Source organism: Ascaphus truei, chromosome 2, assembly GCF_040206685.1.
Source record: "Ascaphus truei isolate aAscTru1 chromosome 2, aAscTru1.hap1, whole genome shotgun sequence".
NCBI lineage: Eukaryota > Metazoa > Chordata > Amphibia > Anura > Ascaphidae > Ascaphus > Ascaphus truei.
In genome coordinates this window covers 205,265,656-205,274,438 of record NC_134484.1, presented here as the reverse complement: position 1 = coordinate 205,274,438, position 8,783 = coordinate 205,265,656, and the positions used below count along the sequence as shown (strand labels likewise).

General features: G+C 37.9%; 1 protein-coding gene across 1 annotated transcript; it reads left to right on the top strand.

Annotated features, from left to right (window-relative positions):
* The first annotated feature begins 2,316 nt into the window (after nt 1-2,316).
* LOC142488183 (uncharacterized) lies at nt 2,317-3,846 on the top strand. Its single transcript, XM_075588556.1, has 2 exons — nt 2,317-2,485; nt 2,849-3,846. The coding sequence occupies exons 1-2, from the start codon at nt 2,389-2,391 to the stop codon at nt 3,844-3,846; spliced, it is 1,095 nt and encodes a 364-aa protein (XP_075444671.1). The 5' UTR covers nt 2,317-2,388.
* Nucleotides 3,847-8,783: the final 4,937 nt, after the last annotated feature.

Here is an 8,783-nt window from a genome sequence, read left to right as displayed (position 1 = left end):
TGCTGGTGCTGGGAGTGCTGGTGCTAGGAGTGTGAGTGCTGGTGCTAGGAGTGTGAGTGCTGGTGCTAGGAGTGGGAGTGCTGGTGCTAGGAGTGGGAGTGCTGGTGCTGGGAGTGCTGCTGGTGGCGCAGTTGCTGATGGGGTGTCTGGTGGTGGCGTGCTTGCTGGTGGCCAGCTTTTGGAGGCTCTTCCATTGGAAGAAGGAGAGTCCAGTCAGCACCAGCCAAGCTCTGACCCTAAACCTGCTCGGAAAAAACGTGTGGAGAAGCCACGTAATCCTCGCTTCAATGACCAGGAAAATAGGGCTCTTGTCACTGGCATTCTGGAGCACTATGACAGTCTCTATGGACATTTAGTAGGTAAGTGTAACTTTACATTTATTATTCAAATACATGTGATCCTAGGTCATCTGAGTTTTGTTCATATGCAAATATGGGTACACAATATCTTTCTATGTTCATTAGTGTGGAAACACAGCTTTTTATCATGCCTTACAAGGACAAATAAACACAGCCGGTCAATTTGCCAGAACTGCATACAATATGAATGCAACCTTGCTTACATGTATAGGTTTAGTAGTGAATGCTCATGTGCTGCACATATTACACATAAAACAGCATGTTTGCTATCTCTTGGAACAGCTAGCAGTGTAGGAAACTGGTGCTTATATTATTATTAATTTACCTCATATCTTTTATATGTTTTTCAAGGGCGGACAAGTGCAGCAAGCAAAAAAGAAATGTGGGACACAATAGTCATTGGTGTCAATGCCTGTGGGAATAGTGTCAGGGACAAGTATCATTGTCGGAAAAGATTTGATGATATTAGGTCCAAATTGAAAAAGAAAATACAAGACCAACGCGTGCATGCTACTGGCACTGGAGGTGGGCCCACACCACAACGTCTCATATTGACTCCATTGGAGGAGCTGCTTCGGCCAAAATTACTTACCGTCGTCGTGGAAGGCTTGGCTGGTGACCGTGACATTGGAATTTATCCGTCACAATTTCCAGCAGGTGATAAATATTACTGTACTAGGCGTGTCGTTGCTTACAGTTATTTTGCATATTTACACTGCTTTTTATACTGTCTTCACAATATAAGCATACCTGCATCTATATATGTATATGTCTGATTCTGTATATATATATATCTCAAAATAGACATATATGTAGTAGTCCTACTAAAAGCAGTAACTAATATAGCACGTGCCATTGCGTGCTCATTTACATGTGAATTCCCAAAATGCATAGCTGCAGTGGAAGCAATTGATGGTGGGCGAAGATGGGGAACAACAGGGTAGTACACGTGTAACACATGTTCATGAGAAATTATTAGTAGCTACAGGTACAGAACAGAAATATGTATCATATTATTGTGTATTTTATTGATTTTACTCCGACAAACATGACATTACTGCCTATTTTAAGCATGCATCAAAGAAATTGCATGTAACGGCCTACAAACATCACTGGCACTAACACATCTATAGTTGCTTATGAAAAGGTCCATTTTTGCTTTATGTCATATACAGACAGCATAATGAGGCACACGTATCATATGTTATGTCATTGTTTTCATAACTTAAACACTGCAGATGACTACTTAGCTCATCTACCATTGTGTTAAAGCAGCTGCAATTAATATCTCATCACAGCATACACTTCAACAGAGGGGGTGGGGTTCAGCACACACACTAATTACAGCCTCATTTCACGGTCAACTTAGTTCACACCATTTGCACCTGTTTCAAGTCATTGAAAGGTGTGGCTGATTAGGCTTTTTGGGGAAGGGAATACCTTTCTTACAACCTGAATAGCACAACTGAAGTTAATCACACTCATTTGAAAGCTTAACTCTAGCTACTAAATGCCCCAACAACTCATTACTTATCAAAGCGTACGTCACACATTAGTTCACTCATATCTATAGTTGAACTACTATGAAAGACACATTATCACACACTGCATGTGTTGTCTTGTTGAGTCACAGCCACATTCAGGTGTGCCACATCTTCGATTAATGTACCACACATATCCTCTACCAAAAACAACACTTTTTGCAATATGACCACCTTCATGATAACCATTGTGAATGGTCATCTCATGATAGTTATGTACATTATGATACTGATATCACTACACAACATATGATTTTTATGTACTCATTTAATCTATTTATCCTCACGCATTACTGCAGAAACATAGTATGTTGTATGTTAGGGAACTCAAAAATTCTAAGTACACAGGCATGTACAGTGTTATTAAAACTATTTATGTTCACTTTCACACACATTTTCGGTTAAGGAACTGATGTTGTTAGTTAATCATAAATACAGAACATACAATAAGTGTTTGTTCAATATTTACACATGTAAATGTAAAACTTATGTTATTGTTATATATAGTTGCCCCTGGAGGACATGTGTCACCTGAGATGGAACAAGTGTCTTCACCTGGGTCAGCCAGCTCAACACTACTAGAAGGTGAGTGTATCATTTGCTGGCCATATAATATGTGCTCTTCTATATGTTATGTTGTCATGTGCATTATTTGTTTTGCACATCTTCTTTAAATAGGATTACTTAGTGTCAGTGAAAATTAAGTGTAAGGCAACATGTATTGTGTTAGTGATGTTAATTATCATGTAGGACTTCTGAGTTTAGAGCAACTTTTCATTCATTCATATTTCATACTGAGTCCAAACATTATTCGTAAGTCAAGGTAGTTTTTAATGAGGTTATAAAACGTATGCTAACATGTTAGGTGTTACTTAGGACACAGTACAATTACATAGTAACACAGCATACATTAACATGCCATTTAATAATGTGTACATTTCTTTTTAGAACATCATGGTGATGAGGATGATGAGTATGATGAGGATGACGCCACAGAAGAGACTGAAATACAATCATGTGACCATGAAGAGGTGCCAATAGAAACTGTTGTACCGCCAAATCGTCCATCAACTTCCACATACGATGCAATTGTAGCTTCAGAGGGAAAAATAGTGGACGCAGAAAATCGTCGCCATTCAGACATGATGACAGTGCTGGAAAGGATGATTGGACTGCAGGAAGAAACAGTATCACAATTGGCACATCTCCACAGAGTCTTCATTGAAGTGCCTAAACAGTTGCAAAAAATCAACACCTCATTCGAAGCATTAGTTGTTCAGCAAACACAAGCTAATTACTGGAGAATGACTAATGTACCACAATTCAACACCTCCCAGCCAGGATCTGTTCATGCAGGTCAGTTTTCACCACATTCATCTGATATTCATTCACCAGGCCCAAATGTTACCGGTCAAGTAACAGACATTGCTGTGCAGGTTCCTGATGACATCCTACCGCTGCCATCTGTACAAATTCAGCAGCAGACACCTACAAAGGAGGCGACAAAAACAAAACAAGACACACATGAAACAGACCAACCATCACTTGTGCAGTGTCTACCAACTTGCTCACATGTGTCACTGGGCACAAGCCCTGTCCGTGAACAGTCACTACCCAAAAGCCCTGTAGGTGAGTCGCTGCCCAAAAGCCCTGTAGGTGAATCGCTGCCCAAAAGCCCTGTAGGTGAATCGCTGCCCAAAAGCCCTGTAGGTGAATCACTGCCCAAAAGCCCTGTAGGTGAGTCACTGGCCAAAAGCCCTGTAGGTGAGTCACTGGCCACAAGCCCCGTAGGTGAACAGTCACTGGCCACAAGCCCTGCCCGTGAAGTGCCAGAGGCCACTCAAAGTGGCTCTGTTGTGCCTAAAGTTGGTGGCAAAAGAAAAAGGAAAATTCAAGAGACAACAAGCAGGCCTGTTACTCGCTCGCAAAAGGAACAAAAAAAATAAATGTTATAATTCAGAAAATATGTCTTTGGCCTTGTTTTGTTGACTTCAGATTATCTAATTACTATTGTATGTATGCTGAAGACTGTGTTGTTTCCAAACTTTCAACTATGTTCTTGTACACGTGAAGTTTTGGAAATGTTAACACTCATAATTAATTGTGTTATAAATATTTATGTTGTAATCGTCTGTTCAGTAATGGTCCACCAGGAGCCAGTTGCTAAGTTTAGAGAAGCTGCCATTGACTTTGCAGCAAAACATTGCATTTGGGTGTGTTAATTGATGTAAGAATTGCATATGCATATTAGTCACATGCAATTATTAAAACACCTAAGTAAGTGCAAACATCTTTCTTGTACGTGTACAGCATGATTATGTGTAAATTATTACTTACCTTTGCCTTGCTTGGCCATTGTAATTTTGTCCTTTAATCAGTTGTGTGTTCGTTTCTATAACATCTCAGAATGTATAATAATATATATACACACACACACACACACACACACACACACACACACACACTGAGTGAGTGTGAGTGTGAGTGTGTGAGTGTGTATATATATATATATATATGTGTATATATATGTGTATATATATGTGTATATATATGTGTATATATATGTGTATATATATGTGTATATATATGTGTATATATATGTGTATATATATGTGTATATATATGTGTATATATATGTGTATATATGTGTGTATATATATATATATACGATGATTTCATATATATATATATATATATAGTACTATATAAACTGGTATACACAAACTAATACACTTCATGCTTCCTTGTGAAAGCACACTATTTTAATAATACAGGCCTAATGTTTGAGAAATATCCTAAGTATGAGACTCTAACAGTATTGTGCTTAAACAAATGTTTATTACTTAATTCAATCATGTTTCTCACCATTTAAATAGGTTTCATACAAGGTATACTTAATGCCATCAATGTTGTGTGTACTCCTGCAATATAAAAAAAAAAAAAATATTATATATAAATATATATATATTTTTATAAGAGATATATTTATATATATATATATATATATATATATATATATATATATATATATATATATATATATATATATATATATATATATACACACGTATTTAAACTCATGCAGACAGGGAGTTAACCAGACTTTCACATACACACAGAAATGTAAGCGGGGAAAAAACATTTCTTTTTGCAGGTGTGTTTTTACTGATATGCCTGGCTAAGAAATATTTTCACACACTGGTCTTTGTTAGTTTTCAAAAAAACACTATGTGAACGCATTCACAGTCTAGGGATGTTTTTCACAAACGAGATAAAAGAAGGAGAAATGTTTCTCCCACAGTCCCATATCACGAACCACAACTGTTAACCCAATTAGACAAACAAATCCAATTGGCGTTTGAAATAAGGAGTCAAAGTAGTTACTTTTGTTGACCTTGACAAGGAAAAACAGGAGTTTGTTAGCCATTCAGCACATTCATTTTGATGAGCAAATAACACAGACCTGCACACAGCTTTTGTGCTACTCAGACATGGCTGATGAATTCGTTAACAATATTAATACCCTTTTAGGGTATAAGTACATGATCTGTGAAGCCATCTTGAACAGTCGCGGACAGAAAGCAAGCACACGCCAAATCGATGATTTCATTCGAGCAAAATATCCTTATTACCAAGACCGTAAGCATGCACGGAATTTTAATTCCTCAATAAGATTCACTTTATCAAGTAATGACTTTTTTGAACGTGACCAGGATAAGCTACAACACACCTATGGTTTCTGGAAGATTGCCCCGGAAAAACAATTTCTCCTGAAAGACGGCACTTATATTGTCGTGAAAGGCATATTTATTCCTAATGGCAATAGCAATGTATCCGCTACTACTGATCCGTTTGAATCGATACGTGCTGCAATATCTGCAGCCTCCATTCCTGAAACCCACATTGTACAAGAACAAAAGTACTATGATTATGTACCAAGCCTTTCAGCTGAAATTGCATTGGAATGGGAACCGGAAGAAATGAACCTACCTCCCGACCAATTATTTGAAGAAAGCAGTGGCGATTCCTATGAGCGCATCCTGGAGGAGATATGTGCCATACTGGATTCAGCGGTTGGGTTAAGCGTGGATGAAAATGGCTTGCATTTCTGGAGCGACCAGTTGCAGCCAGGCGAAGAGTTAATTCTAGAAGAATGGTAAATATAACAATCGTTATGCGTTGACTCTGCGTTTAAATTTTTTTTTTTTTTGTAACCACCATTTTCACTTTCAATGCGTGGATACAGCGTAACATTGCAGACTGCATAACATGTAGCGATCACAAACAAATTGTTTCCTAATACAATATAGTAGGACCTGAAAGAGTAGTACACATTGCTGACGGAATAAATATACGTACTTTCCTATCCCTTTAAACATATTAGCAACATTTTACCATTACTCTAACACATACCTGTTTTGTTATCATGCAACATCTACAACATTGAAAACCGGGTCCACCACGTATGACGTGGGACCCTTGTCATGGGCCAAGGCGTCCTTAAAAAGGATTACGGATGTAAGTCCCGCCCCCAAGCGACGTGCGCGCCTCAAAGCCTATTGGCTGTCATGTTTTGTTATAGTAACGGTAACTGCAGTGTGTGATGCGTGCGGCTCAGTGTTTGTAGGCGTACCCTGGGCGTTAGCCGAATGTTAATTGAGTGGGAGGAGTGTTAGCGTGCGTTTCACGCTGGCTTAACATGACGTCACACGTATTGCATTTGCGCATTGTGTTATCGGCCGTGCTTTCTGTTCAAACACGTCTGTTTAAAAAGAATACAGATGTACTCGTTTAGAACGAATGTAGTTTCGTCTTCATTGTATTTGAAATAAAGATGTTATGTTTACTGGTATTTTCAACATGTATTGAACGCACAACGTACGCTTTGTTTTGCGCATGCGCTAACAGTTAGTGGAGCCAAGCGTGAAGTGCGTGCGCACACAAAGATGTGCGTGCACATCTTTCAGTATACAGGCAACGTTCACTTCTTATACATAGTTATGCCTGCTACAAATTTAAAGAAACATTACATACTGATGAACAGTTTTACTTCTAACATATAAGTGAGTGACGTGTGTATCTACACAATCATATAGAGCTGCGTAACGCGTTGTCACGGATGCATATCTAGTAAGGTGCCATCTTTGACCATCATGTGTTTGCTGTATTTCAGAGATGTCGGGGAAGATACAATCGGATCAATGTATGATTTCAGAAGAGTCTACCTTTATATGAGATGATTGTGAGGAGGAGCCACCGACTACTATACTACATATGGAACTAATTTTATATTGCTTGCAGCGCTTATTAACAAACAATTAAAAATGTGATACCCTTATGCCTATATTGCATAAGCACTTAATTAACATAATGATGTTGCAAAAGAGTGCCTCATGAATTTTTATTGAGTGTTCTTTAATGACTACTAACATTTTATGACATGGTGTGTTTTATATATAACAACCATTCCCACTCTGCTAACACATTTGTGTATTCTAATATGTAATGGAACGTATGACTGTCGAAACTATGTAACAATAATAATAATAATATGAGCATGTTCATGTATAGGGCTGCTAGTTGTACGCAGCGATTTACAGACACATGTTTCAGCCTGAGGTCCCTGGCCCGTGGAACGTACAAATGTTTTTTTGCCGCATGAGGCACAGGGAGATAAAGTGACTTGGCCAAGGTCACAAGGAGCCCACACCGGGAATTGAACCAGACTCCCCTGCTTCAAACTATCAGTGCCAGTGTGTGTCTTTACTCAGTGAGCCACTCCTTCTCCCAATGTAAAGGACACTTACAACCAAGTAGCCATTTATTTTTAAAATCTCTTGTTACATGGGTATGTAGATAAAATGGTTTGGGACTGTAGCAAATAATGTTAGTGGCCAGATGTTATGGTCCCCTCCAATGCATGATGTTCTGAATATGACATCACCATCATGTTATGAAGTACGTTTCTGTGTATATTTCATTAACCTAACTAACTATAGTTTACTGTGTTTATTAATCGTTTAGAAATACATAGTATAGTCAATATGATGATATAAGCTACCATAATAAAGCTGGTGTTATCATTTGTCGGTGTTATACATGGATCCTACACCAATTGATAGAGACACAAACAGTTGTCTTAAAAAGTGTGTCTATGCTAGTGATGAATGTGCTCCCGTAAGTAAACAAATAAGTACAGTTATCCCCTTTTCTCCAACCACCTCTATATTACATTAATGGAAATTATAAGGAAACATACATAAAATGTGATGAAATGTGAGTAATCATTTTGTAATACAATGCACATGAAAGCTCAAGAGTAGCTAAATGCATATACATGATACAGAAAGTACATATATGTAACATTTGTGTTTAAACCAATATGTTGGGTTTTTAGTTCCAATAATTATAGGAAGATTGAGGTAGCCACATCTTATGAGAGATGTCAGCAAATATACATACCATGATCAGTCATACTGGAGATATACCTATAATGCAAAGGAACAATATATAAATTGCAAACATTGACATGCCATCTTCAGTACCGTAAACAACACAGCAAAGTGTGTATTTGGTGTTAAATGTACAACACCATGTATATTTCATGACATTCAAAATGTAAATCAGCCTGGTGTACACATCATATGGATGTACATGTTACACTGCACCAATAACATTGTATGTAAGCATACTAGAAGCATGAATGATTATGGGCATAATATGTGTTTTGTCTTAGCATAAGGAATAACACAATGCTAAAATATTATTGCTTTGTTACCCAAGTTGTATTCACATACACACAACTAAAGTACAATTGAAGAGGGATTATATAACCTGTGCAACAATAACATACCGGTGCCACATCCCTTTGTGCACACAGCAG